At 41.2% G+C, this 13,266-nt stretch overlaps 1 protein-coding gene across 1 annotated transcript in view; it reads right to left on the bottom strand.

The window, feature by feature from the left end:
- Positions 1–13,266, bottom strand: part of LOC120630808 (golgin subfamily A member 4-like) — an 88,823-nt gene that overhangs the window by 9,466 nt on the left and 66,091 nt on the right. Inside the window, exons 19-31 of the mRNA XM_039900099.1 lie at positions 12,249–12,413; positions 11,297–11,414; positions 11,032–11,211; positions 8,642–10,347; positions 7,862–8,058; positions 7,342–7,452; positions 6,764–6,896; positions 5,913–5,974; positions 5,111–5,251; positions 4,351–4,474; positions 3,193–3,357; positions 2,700–2,878; positions 1,815–1,941 (exon numbers count right to left, since the gene is read on the bottom strand). Of these exons, the coding sequence (XP_039756033.1) occupies positions 1,815–1,941; positions 2,700–2,878; positions 3,193–3,357; positions 4,351–4,474; positions 5,111–5,251; positions 5,913–5,974; positions 6,764–6,896; positions 7,342–7,452; positions 7,862–8,058; positions 8,642–10,347; positions 11,032–11,211; positions 11,297–11,414; positions 12,249–12,413 (3,408 nt within the window). The remainder of the gene's footprint in view (positions 1–1,814; positions 1,942–2,699; positions 2,879–3,192; positions 3,358–4,350; positions 4,475–5,110; positions 5,252–5,912; positions 5,975–6,763; positions 6,897–7,341; positions 7,453–7,861; positions 8,059–8,641; positions 10,348–11,031; positions 11,212–11,296; positions 11,415–12,248; positions 12,414–13,266) is intronic.

The following is a 13,266-nucleotide window of genomic DNA, read 5'->3' as shown; positions in this document are numbered from 1 at the left end:
GGAAGGCTACGAAAACACTTAACCAGCCTCAACCCCACTTCCCGCCTATTGAAACCGGTGCAGCTTGGGCTCGTTCTGACATTGAAAAAGCAGAAGCCTTTGCGGCTCATCTTTACACTGTATTTCAACCCAATCCTGGTCCAGACGACCCCGATATCCAGGAAATACTGAACCAAGATCTTCAGATGAGCCTACCACTCAAGCCAACGTCACCTAAAGAGATATACAATACTATTGCTTCCCTTGATTCTGCAAAAGCTCCTGGTTTCGACTTGATTACTCCTCGCATTCTCAAGGAGCTCCCCAAAAAATGCCTAACTTTCTTGGCTAACCTATTTAACCGTATCTTCCAATTAAACCATTTTCCTGACATCTGGAAGGTATCCCAAATTATTATGATACACAAATCAGGCAAACCTCAAGAAGAAGCCAGCTCCTATCGTCCAATTATTTTGACTCCTGTCCTTTCAAAGGTCTGGGAAATGATATTCTTAACGAGATTGAGTAATGCCTTAGATGAAAGCGACATAATTCCTGTCCACCAGTTTGGCTTTCGTAAACAACACTCGACAGTCGAGCAAGTCCACAGGGTATATCACACAATCCGACAGTGTCTTGAAAAGAAGGAATATTGCTCGGCAGCATTCCTCGACGTTCAACAGGCCCTTGACAGAGTATGGCATACAGGACTTTTGGTAAAAATCAAAAAAATTCTACCACATTCTATGTTTTTGTTGCTCGCATCTTATTTGGAAAATAGAATGTTTCAAGTTAAGCAGCGCGATGCTAGATCCAGCTTCTACAGTTGCTCCGCAGGTGTGCCCCAGGGGTCCGTCCTTGGACCTGTCCTTTACAACATCTTTACCAGTGATATACCGCATTCACCTGATGTTACCATTGCGACATTTGCCGATGACGCTGCTTTTCTATCCTGCAATAAAGATGCTAACCGTGCTAGTTCCACCCTTCAAAAACAGCTCGATGCAACACACGTGTGGCTTTCCAAATGGCGGATTAAAACTAGTGCATCCAAATCACAACACATCACCTTTGCATTAAAGAAAGGTGATTGTCCACCTGTTAAGCTAGGAAGCGAAGACCTACCTCCAACTACTTGTGTCAAGTACCTGGGCTTCCGTCTGGACCGGCGCTTGACCTGGAAATACCACATCGATCACAAAAGAGATGAACTCAATGCCAGATTCCGAAATTTGCTCTGGCTGCTTGGCCGGCAGTCTGCGCTGAGGCTCAATAACAAATTGCTCGTATATTGCGCAATGCTCAAACCCATCTGGCTTTACGGCATACAGCTGTGGGATATCTGCAGTAAGTCTAACATGATGCGCATCCAAAGGGTCCAAAACAAAATTCTACGGGTAATCACTGATGCTCCCTGGTTCGCACGCAACGACGAGATTCATCAGTATCTCGAAATGCCAACGGTATTTGAGGAAATCGGCAGGTTCTGTAAAAAACACAAAGAACGCCTAGCTAAACACCCCAACCGTCTTGCTAGCTCACTATTAGTAGCTCCACGGATGAAACGCCTAAAAAGAGCTGATGTGCTCGACAATTGACGGACGGTTGAGCGATGGCTCCCTCGTCTGTAAATGCCAATAACTCACCCAGCACATCTGATTATAGTCTCGCGACTGATTGCAGATTTAAAAAAAAAAAAAAAATAAATAAAAAAAGATTCGTGATTAGACAGTTTAACTATATGGCAGAACTGTTACAGCCCCATAAAAAATATTTCATTATTCGATGATGATAATTAATGAATACCTAAGTAATTATGTGTTGCTCATACTCACAAATGTGTCGACGTTCTTGTGCTTCCCGGCGGCTCCCAGCTTCTTCTCCAAGTGCGCGATGGTGGCGCTCTGCGCGTGCGCCAACTCCTTGCTGCGCGCCAGCTCCACGCCGGCCTCGTGCTTTAGTCTGCGACGAACAATTCGTAGAATTACGAAATATAATAGGATTACTTATTATTCGGTCGTTAAATGTGTAAGGAATATATTTGACAGATTCCACTTACAAAACCTGTCAAAACATCAACAAGTATAAGCTTATGCACCTTTCTTGGCTGGTTTGCATACGTTTTATTTGTTGTGAATAGGTCTCATTAGATTTGAGTAACATTTAACTTAGTGTCAATTATATGTATAACTGTGAACATATTATAACAATTTTTTTATCAAAAACAAAGTCGACCATGTTAAAAGCAAGAAATGAATAAGTAAGAATAAAGTGCAATATAAATAATTGCTACATAATGACGAACGGTATACAAATTATATGGAGTTTTTTATGATTTATTTGGCACCAAATTAACAGGACTTTCTCCAGGATTCCACAAATATATAGAGCTTAAAACTATAACGAATTCAAATTTTTAAATTTATTAATAAATGACGGAATTCTTAGGTTACAAATAAAACCAAAAAATTTAATCTAGCTATTCGTTTTCGGTTAAAAGTAGAAGAAACTAGCGACCCGCCCCGTTAAAACAATTCCGTAAGGTATAGCCCGCGTTTGCAATGTGACCGCACAAAAATATGTTATATGATATGCATGTTTACTGCATATAAAGCTTCCTCTTGAATGGCTTTCTATTGCTGAAATCTGCAAACAAATTAGTTTCATATTTGATCATAGTTTAATCGTGTATAAGTAGCAAGTGACAGGACTTAGCTTACCGCCTGAGCTCCGCAAGCTCGTCTTTCAGTTGCGTGCACAGCTGCGCGCGCGCGTCCGCGTCCCGCAGCGCGGCGGCGCGCGCGAGGTCCAGCTGCGCGCGCAGGTCGCAGGCGCGGCGCCGCTCCGCCTCCAGCTTGCAGCGCAGCAGCGCCAGCTCGCCCCGCGCGCCCTCCTCCGCCTGCCCACACATGCACTTGCTAAATCGTGGAGTGACAGTTCACTTCCGGGGGAAATTAACTCTCAGCACTCAAGTTCGCTGCGTTCGAATATCGCGCAGTGTAATTCTATGGGCCGGTCGATACCACACCTCCGGCCGTAGTGTTTGCATACTGTTGAGTCTAAGTTAATACATCGTGTTTATTTCCTCACGGCTATACTGTATAGTATGGATTATTTAGGAGATTTATTGTAACGCAAGCCGGGCTTTTCGGCTCGTATGGTAGTCCCGCCACTGCGTGGTGGTTATGTGGCGGGTGGTCCCAGAGAACCCGCGGGGGTAGCGGTGCTCACCGGCGCGTCGGGCGCGGCGGGCGGCGCGCGCTCCAGCTGGCGCAGGCGGCGCAGCAAGGCCTGCTCGCGCTCCTGCACGTCCGCTTCGCACTTCATCGCGCTCTCCAAGCGGCGCTTCAGCATGTCGATCATGCTCGAGTCTTGGTTCTGAAACAACCGTTTTAACCCTTTTCCATTCAAAAAGGAGGAGGTTATCAATGCATCCCGCGGGATGAGATCCACATGCGCTGTCCGAGGGAGGCACCGCTGCGTTCTTAGGAGATCCCGGAGCCTCCCAAATATGTCCCGAGGATGGCCACCGAGGGGGTTTCAGTCGGTCGGGTCAGGTCGGGTATCTTTAAGATTTCCCCCCCGTAAACAAATAAAAAAGATTATCAATGCAGATTTTTTTTTTCATGTTATGTTCGGTCATAACTAAGAACGCCATTTATAGACGGATTTGCAAAATTATTTTATTTCCGAAAGGGGTTTATTCTGGAATGGTCCTACTTTTTATTAGTGTGACATTTATTCCACAAGCCGATTTTTTTGTTTATTTTTTCTTGTTTTTGTTGCAATACAAAGTGTTTTGAGTTGTAGATTAGGGTCGACTTACGTCAAGATGCGACCGTGACCTTACGAAACCCATATCATTTTAGATCGCATTTTAGTATACGATGTTTTGAAATCTGCTCTGATCATGTCACGCTATAAAAGGAACATGCAATGGTGCAAGCGGCGTCGCCGGATCACGCGGCGTCAAGGTCAAGTCAACCATCAGGACTCTGGTTTTTATCGTCGCATCGCGTCGCGTCTCACAGTGCCTTAAGGCCTCGTTTACTATTGTCGACTCAACACCAACTCCACTCAAATTATAGCACGAAAAACTGAGCGTTATACCATACAGAAAGTAAGTATTTAATCAAACTGTGTAAATAGTCGACGAGTGGACCACGAGTAATCACTTGACGTACACGGCCCCGCCTTCTAGTAACAGTGCGGTTTCTTAGTGTTGTAACTAGATGAAGCTCCTTCGACACTTCATAAATCGTAGTTAACTTTCCCGCTATCGACGAAGTAAACGAAGGTAGAAATCTCGCGTTGGAACGATGTAGAGTCGACAAGTGGGGAGGGCCTAATCAGCTAAAAGGTTCAAGTTACGTGTAGCGTGTCCGCGGAGTCCTTGTGCGAGTCCAGCAGCAGCGCGAGGCGCGCCGAGTTGTCGCGCTCCGCCTCCAGGCGCAGGCCGGCCGCCTGGCACTGCTGCGACAGGCTGTCCCGCACCCTGCGACACCATAGACTGCTCAGTGGACACCATGGCTTCCTCCAAATGGGACTACTATAACTATTGTCCAGTTTTGGCAAGATGACTATGCGTTTGTCAACTTGGTACCGAATATATATACATTGCTGGCTTTAAAAAAAAAATCTAAATTTATTTATTCATGTAGGCCTATCACAGGCACTTATGGAGCGTTCATACATATATGTTTACATAATTATATATAACTTCGTTCGTCAACTTAAACCTTAAGCTACGAGGGTTCCAAACGCACCCTGGTCTAAGAAGAGCCCACAACAAACTTAGCCGGATGATTTTTTTTGTTATAACCATCTCACAGTAAATTAATATTAAGCTATGAAGTTAGAGAAATTCACACCCAAGCTTTTTAATCCTTTAAGCTGATACTCGAAATTGGTTTCGAGTGGGTGAAAGTCTCGTGCCAAACGTTTAAAGGGTGATAAGCACCGTCTCGTCTCCAGGACGCAATCTATCGGTTCAGCGGATGAGCCGGGCAAACTAATTTTTCTATTTATTGTATCTTTGTAGATTTGATCTCTGAATCGTTTTATAACATAGATGTCGACTTGCATGTATTCTGAAATTCTTTAGCATCGATGATTCTGGGGAGGTATTCACCTGTTTAGCTCAGTGATAAGCGCATCTTTGTCCTTGAGCCGGCATTCTAGATTATTCACTTGTAATTCAAGCTTCTCGTTGTCACTTCTCAGGCGGTGAAGGCGCTCCGATGACGACGAGTGTATCGAGCTTGTCGACCTGCTGACATGGCAAAAGAACTAACATGTTACACTTTATACTTTGATAACTATCATCATCGTCAGTCTATTACAGTCCCACTACAAGACACGGATCTCCTCAATGAAGGGTTTAGGCCGTAGTCCACCACGAAGGCCAAGTGCGTATCGGTAGAGTTCAAAAGCCCTTAGGAACATTATGGGGACTTTCAGGCATGCGGGTTACCTCAAGATGTTTTCCTTCACTGTTGAAGCAAGTGTCATTTTGTGGCTTAAATTAAAAACGCACATAACTCCGAAAAGTAAGAGGTGCGTGACGAGGATCGAAAGCCTTCCCCCTAGGCTATCACCTCTTCATTCACCAAAAGTATGGGAAATAGGTAACTAAATTTAAAGCTTAGTCGAAAACAATCAACCTATCGCACTGATTTGGAATTATTTGCTTGCTTTCCATCGAGGAATTTTCAAAGTGAAGATAGTCATCAAATCCTTGCCAATTTGAAATGGTCTAACTGGGTTTAACTAGCTTTGAAGGTGACCTGGATATGCCTCTGTCGACTCATCAATAGTACCCACTTGGCCTCAACTTATAACAAATATAAGAAAAAGTATTTTGTTTTATTTCCAAAGTTTAATAGAACGGCCACCGTTGGGCTTTTTATTTAATTATTCGTTCAGCAACTTACTTCGAACTATTCAAAGCTAATCTCGGAATGTCTTCTCTTTCGTCACTGCTTGCTGATAATATCTGCAACAAAACGAAAAATCTTAGTCACCTTCGTGTTAACGTAATTATTCTTAGGTTTAGGCTAGACTTCTCCTCAATTCTATCAATAACTTCACCTTACACCTATATTATAAAAGTTTTTGTGCAAGGCTACTTTTTGTTTGTAATGATGTATGCGATTTTGAAACAAAATGAAAATTGCGGACAATTGGTTAGCTAAGATCCATACTTCATCTTCATCTTAACTTCCTCTTATAAATTTGTTATTTCCTTCAAGTTTAGGTAAAAACACTACACTATTGATATATATATGTATATTATATGTATTTTATATTAATAATTCTATATTATAAATATAGTACAATATTTGATTTAACTTATACATGCGTGTTGATATACAATGACGAAAATATAAAGTAAGCAAAACATTTAATTTACTACATAAACACTTAATGCATATATGCCCAGGTATGCTTGTCAAAAATGGAAATTTTTCCTACTAAATAAATAAATTTATAATTTTTTTAAAGTTCTATGGCGTGGATAGAAGATCGTAGCTTAGTGGTAAAGCGTTGCAAGACCTGTTCCTTGCATGCCCGGCTAAGTGTTGTATGTTGGCGATAGTTCTATGGCATGGAACGAAGACCGTAGCTTAGTGGTAAAGCGTTGCAAGACGTGTTCCTTGCATGCCCGGCTAAGTGGTGTATGTTGGTGATAGTTCTATGGCGTGGTAAGAAGACCGTAGCTTAGAGATAAAACGTTGCAGGCTGATTGTAGGGCGTGGTTTCTGGCTATGCAACGGCATGTCACCTGCTCCATGATGTCCTCGTCCAGCGTGTGCGAGTAGTGCAGCTGGTCGCGCAGCGCGCGCTCCAGCTCCGCGGTGGGCGAGCGCACGGCCAGCGCGCGCCGCTCGCCGGCCCGCCCGGCCGCGCCCGTCGCCCTGCACGCACATTCCACATGTCACCCGCGCCATTGAACAATACATTTATGCAACATACACAACAAACAGACATGCAACTTTCGCATCCCTACTAGAATTATAAATGCAAAAGTGTATCTGTTTGTTTGTTAACTATTTTAGGCCGTATATTGTGCGAAAGAGATAGCACGATACCTTTGGTTAATACGTTGTTTAATGGCGCCGATTACATAACACATTATTAGTAGTAGTGAAGCTTTTCGTGACAGAGCTCGACCGGAAACAGACCGGAACGCAGCTTTGCAACAATGCTGCTTAGCGGCAGAAATAAGTATGGCGGTACCAGGGCTAGCTGTCTCAAATAGCTCTCATACTACTATCTTTCTGATTTCTGATCAGCCGGACAAATGGAATAACACGAGCTGTTTGATTATTGGACTTTGAAAAGTATCGAAAAATATCGCACCTTTCCACCAGTTCCTTCATAGCGGCGAGCTCTGCTTCAAGGTCGTGGCACTTATCGGCCCTTGCGCGTAACTTTTCCTTCAATTCGCTTACATTGGACTCTTCTCGCAACCTGTTTGATGAAATGCAACTTTATTTTTAGGTTTCCTTGGTGTGTTCTTAAATAGATCAAATAATATATCAGTTTAATTTTCAAATGACACCTTATACAGACATTCCTTGGTTTTCTAAAACTAAGGATTATAGCTGTCGACTATATTAAAATTATACTGCTTCAGGATATTATAGTACGTCCGTAAAACCTTAACAATTGTAACAATATGTTTTCCTATTGCTTTGGACCATTGTCTTTTGTTAAAGCCTTTTGCCATAAAACCCTTTTTTCTTTTTTGGTTACCCAACCCATTTAACTGTCTTTTTTCTCCTCTGCATTAGACGTTTGTTTTTATACCTTTTGCGGTTGCCTTAAAACCCTACAAGTTGTGCTGACATTTTTCCCAATGTAGTAATAAGCAGCTGACCTGGCCAGCACCACCTCCAGCTGTTGTGCGAGCTGCTGTTTCTCCGCAGTGAGGCGCTCGAGCTGGGCGCGCAGGCTCGTGGCCTGCTGCTGCAAGTCGCTGTTCTCTGCCTCCCGCTCCGACATCGCCTTCGTGAGCTGGCTCATGTTTGTTCTCACCTCCGTCAGGTCTAACTTCGCCTTTGCTAGCTCGAAGGCCTGGAAAAAGTCATTGTTCAGTGTGAAAATCGAGAAGTCGATCTGTAAGGGTTCGAGATTGGTAAGCTCGCAACAAGTCTTTTACCTGTACTGAAATGCTGGAATTGGCATTTAGATTAGATCCATTTGGGTATGACGGTATAGTGTACCGATACACGAAAGTGTTTGCGAGCGTGAATATCCTGTACTAAGCATGTACAATTAGTAAGATTTGCATGCTTGCTTGCTACTAAAATAATTATACTCGTGTAAGAGTCATAAAATCTGTAAAACTGTTTTTTATTTGGCCAAAAGCGCGTGCTGTAGAAGTGGAGACGAATTTGAGTTATAAAACCACACCAACCACAACCACCATATGCCATTTTTTTCGGACGTTTCAGAGTACCTTTAGCCGAAAAAGTCGACGCAAGTTTTTGCTTCACGTATAAATATATAGAGATACCACTGAACTAAGAAGTCATATAGCATTTTAATAAAACTATTTTTTTTTATCTTACTTTTTTAAAGGGGTTAATAAAACGATTTATACTCTGCTATATTTAAACGTATAGTCAGCTTAAAACAGTAATTGGTCAATTCATACCTTGTCATTTAATTCCTTCTTGTGAAAATCGAGCTCGTGTTGCAAAAGAGAAATTTGCTTTTTAATCTTTGCTAACTGCCTCTTATCACTGTTTGCTTGTCGATCCGCAGTTTTCATATCTTCGCCATTTTTATTCCTCGGAGAAGGACTTCTTGACACCATCTTTAGTTGTTCCTTTAAAGCTGATATCTCATTGTGATACGAATTAAAGTCTTCCTGAAGAATTTCAATTTCAGTTTCTTTGTCTTTTAATTTATCATTTAGTAATTTTAATTCCTCGATTCTTGACGCTAATTCGTTATTTAACGAACTTACTCTTTCCAACTCCGATTCACTGTTCTGCAGTTTTAAAGACGCGTTTTCTTGTTCTTTTTCCAGCTTACTGAGTTGTAACTTTAATTCTTTATTATCAGAAGATAGCTGATCGTTCTCTTCAATAACTTTAGCGATATCTCGAGTCAAATTACTGACAGAATCTTGCATTTGAAATAGTTCATTTGTTTTCTCTTCCAAAGCAAGTTTTATGTTTTTCATTTCCTCATTTTTATCGTCAAGGCATCTCTGTAGATCATCTAATCGGTCTAAGTGTTGATTCAAGCTATCTATTTGTTGATTTTTCTCAGTAACTAGCTGTTCTAGTTTCTGTAGCTCCTTTATCTTATCCCTCATCTGTTTATTTTCATTTTCACATTTTTCTAATATGGTGTTTTTTGATTGAAGTTCACTTATTTTCATTTCTAGCTCAGATATTCTGCTCGTTAAATTCCTTTTTTCTTTGGCAAGTTCCAGAACCATGTTTTCTCTTCTCAGAATATCTTCTTTAAGCAAATGTAGATCCTTTGATTTCTCGGTCGCTTCTTGAGACATTTCCGTAAGCCTTTTTTCTAAAAGCTTTTTGTTTGAGGAGAAACTTTCTAATTGGTTTTCATAAAACTTTTTATCGCTCTCCATAGTCACCATAGTATTCTCTAAAACACTTTTAAGTTCTTCTACTTCTTCTTTAAGAGCTGGGAACTCGCATAGTTGTTCCTCTGCATTCTTCAGTTCAGACTTGCATTCATCTAATTCACTTTTAGATTTCTTTATTTCATATTTCAACTGTGTTAGTATATCAGGGAAGTTTTCCTGTTTAATATCTAACGTAATGCCAAGTTCACGCAACGATGTAAATTCCTCATTTTCGGTTTTATTTTCACAAGGTTCTTGAGAAAAGTTTATCTTTTTTGGTTCAACGTTAATCTCTTTATTATCACTAACATCCCTATTGGGGTACATTGAGCAATTATCTGGTATGTTTTGAACGGTTGAATGCTTTACGCTGTTTCCTACTTTGTCAACAGTACCAAATATAGTAGTTTCATTAGCATTTCTGGCGTATAAAACTCTATTTTGTGTAGAAGTTAAATGTATGGGTAAAGAATCTGCCCGGGGTGTGTAGTTAACTTCGAAATTATCGCCAAATTCCACGTTGAGTGAGCTCATATTAGGTCGTTGAACTTCAGGCGGTAATGTCCTATTTAAATGTGTTTTATCTCTGAATTCGGGTGCAGTCAGACTCATGTTTTGGGCTTTTAGTTCGGCCCGACGCATTTGCAAATCATTTTCATCGAATTCAGATATCGAGACGATATCGCTGAGTGTTCGAGCGGATGCTTTTCCCTCAATAATCTCGCTCCTTTCATTTTGTTCATCTTCCAATTTGAGCGCTGTGAATGAATCATGCAACAAATTAGTCTTTAGCTCTAGTTAGTCTAGACAGCTGTGTCAAAGCTAATGCGAGTAACCTAAATAGATACAACTGAATTGGAAATAATCCAAAACGTAACACACGGTATCTCGATATAAACATATTGTAAGGATTTTGGTCAGAGATAATATTTGAGTGCAACTTGTCAAAAGCAACCAATAAATCAAGGTGACTTAAAAATCTACACTTTACACCTTTATAGTACACCATGAAACCTAATCGAGTGCCCTTTTTTTAAAATCCTACCGATAAAAACGGTTGTCCTTGAGGAATATGGTGAGAACTGTAATATTTAACGATTTTTTATTACAATAAATTCATATTTTTTTTTACATCAAGTTTTCAATTAACCTTAATATGTCTATACTTATGTTATAATGCCAAGTGTGAGCAAATGTGAGTTTGTAGTTCGACTCAACTACCTCACTAAACTTGATGAAATTTGCCATGCAACATTGCATCCTGGGGGTAAACTCCTCATTACGTTTTAGCACCAGGATAACGCTGGCGTGAGATTGAAAAAATAGCCATTGTAAACTATGCACTGCAGCTAAACCATTCTTGGCGAAATTATGCAAAATTTCGCCAACATAACACCTTGCATACTAAATAGATAGTACCTATTTGAATAAATAATAGTCACCCATAATCTCGTTCAGTTGATCCTCTTTCTCGGCCAGCGTCCGCTGTTGTTCGCGGACAGTGGCCTGTAGCTCGTCTTTGTCGCTCTCCAGGCCACGTATTAGGACCTCTAGTTGGGCGATTTTTGATTGAGCGTTGGATAGCTCGCGTTCTAATATTATTACTTTGTCTTTTGGTAGGCCTGCAAAATTATGAATAAATTATTCATACTTATTTACGAGTTTTCTGAGCGTCAAAAATTTATAAACAAATTCAAGGTCACATACATGAGTTTCCATAGATGGATTGTTTTTGGTCACTCTGCTTCTCACGCTCCTCGAAATTTTGTTTTAATCTCATCAAGTGCTTGTCTTTGGATTCTAGCTCTTCTTTTAACCTTTGAACCTGTAAAACATATTGTTACAATATTTAAGTGTTATTATTTACCCGGACTGGTCTAGTTTGAGGGCATTTTTTCGTTACTAATACATGAACTGATTAAAAATACTTAAACAATGTGTATTATCACACTTGCTCGTAACATGGATATGAGACTCATAATCCAAGATATTAGACACGCGTTTTTATTTAACATTTGTGTTATACTTTTGATGTCCCGACTAAGTAAAGTGTGTATCTCCCTGCAATTATATCCCCGGGGAAAGGATACAAATGTATCTTCTTCCACAGCTTTGTCAACTCTCAGAGCAGAGAACACAATATATGTGTATTAATAAACGGGAGTAAACTTTTCTTATTCCATGTTCCCGTGATTTAGCAGGTGGACACGTTAGTTATATCCCTAGTCAGGGGATATAATTTTTGTCTCCTGCCTGTGCTAGCCCTGCTGCAAGATAAATAAATATACTACGACAATACACACAGCGACACCTAGCCCCAAAGTAAGCGAAGCTTGTGTTATGGGTACTTAACACACCTGAGGAATATTTTTCGCAATATTATACACATAAATACTTATAATATACAGATAAACACCCAGACGCTGAAAGACATTCATGTTCATCACACAAACATTTTGGTCTTGGACGCCTTGCGCCAACCGGACGAATGAAGTTGGACAATTTTTAATTAAACCTGGTAGTTTAGATATTTTCTTTAATATGAATAAAGAGGTTTTATGCTGCTAAAAATGTAATAGGTGTATTCGATCTTAAGAGTCGTTTGACTCTCTAGTGTTCCAGCGTATCGGCGGGCGCGTGCCGGGACGGGAGGGCTCACCTCGGCCTGCGAGTCGTGCAGCTGCACGCTCAGCTGGCTGGCGGCGCAGTGCGCGAGCGACTCGGCGTCGTTGCGCTGCTGCGTGAGGCGCGCCGACAGCGACGAGATGCGCAGCGCCTGCTCCGACATGCGCGCCTGCAGCACGTCCCGCTCCGCGCGCACCTCCTGCGGACACCAGCTGTACCCCGGCACGCCACCCCGCCACGCCACCCCGCCAACCGCCACTGGCCGGCATGCGACACCAAGTGGTCTGTGCGTACTCAAGTAGGCCTAAGGTGGCACTTTGGATGCGTACATTACATGTAAAATATGACATAGAAGTGAGTTGATGGCGATAACTTAATTCGTCAACTAAAGCTACGAGGGTTCCAAACGCGCCCTGGTCTAAGAAGAAGCCCACAACAAACTTAGCAGGCTGTTTTATACATATTTTTTATAATATAGCTATAGCAGGATTTTAACTCTTAACAATGACCTTTCACATTCTACGTAACTGACATTTCTGCTAACGTTGAGTCTGTTCGAGAGTGTTCGAAAGGAAGACGTTGAATGAAATCTTTTTAAAGAAACCTGCATGCCAGAGTCGCCACAATGTTCTCAAAAGCATTCGAAGCACTTTAATTTAGAGACCGGCAAGGATTTCTAAATTATGTAGTGGTATTTTTTAGTGTATCGGTGAGGAGTTGATAACGAAGATAATGATCTTTTCACACCACTCGCTCAACAAGAGTGAAAAGATGTCTTTTTTTAACCTAGTACCTATTGAAAGAACAAGTACCTTAATGAATCCTAAAGGCTTAGCGGTTAAGTGTAATTATACTGGAGTCTATGGAGTTTATGATTTTAATAAAGAAACATCGCGCACGGCGTATCTGAATAAAATTTTTTTCAATCTCATATAGCTATCGCTTTAACGTACGAAGGCGTCCCTGTCACTAAACAAAGCCTGTGAAGCGCGAACCATACAGTATAAATTGTAAAAAAAATCCCTCTAAAACTTGATTTTATTACGAGAGGT

Source organism: Pararge aegeria, chromosome 17 (genome assembly GCF_905163445.1).
Source record: "Pararge aegeria chromosome 17, ilParAegt1.1, whole genome shotgun sequence".
In the NCBI taxonomy this organism is placed as follows: domain Eukaryota; kingdom Metazoa; phylum Arthropoda; class Insecta; order Lepidoptera; family Nymphalidae; genus Pararge; species Pararge aegeria.
This window is presented reverse-complemented; position numbering and strand designations above follow the sequence as displayed.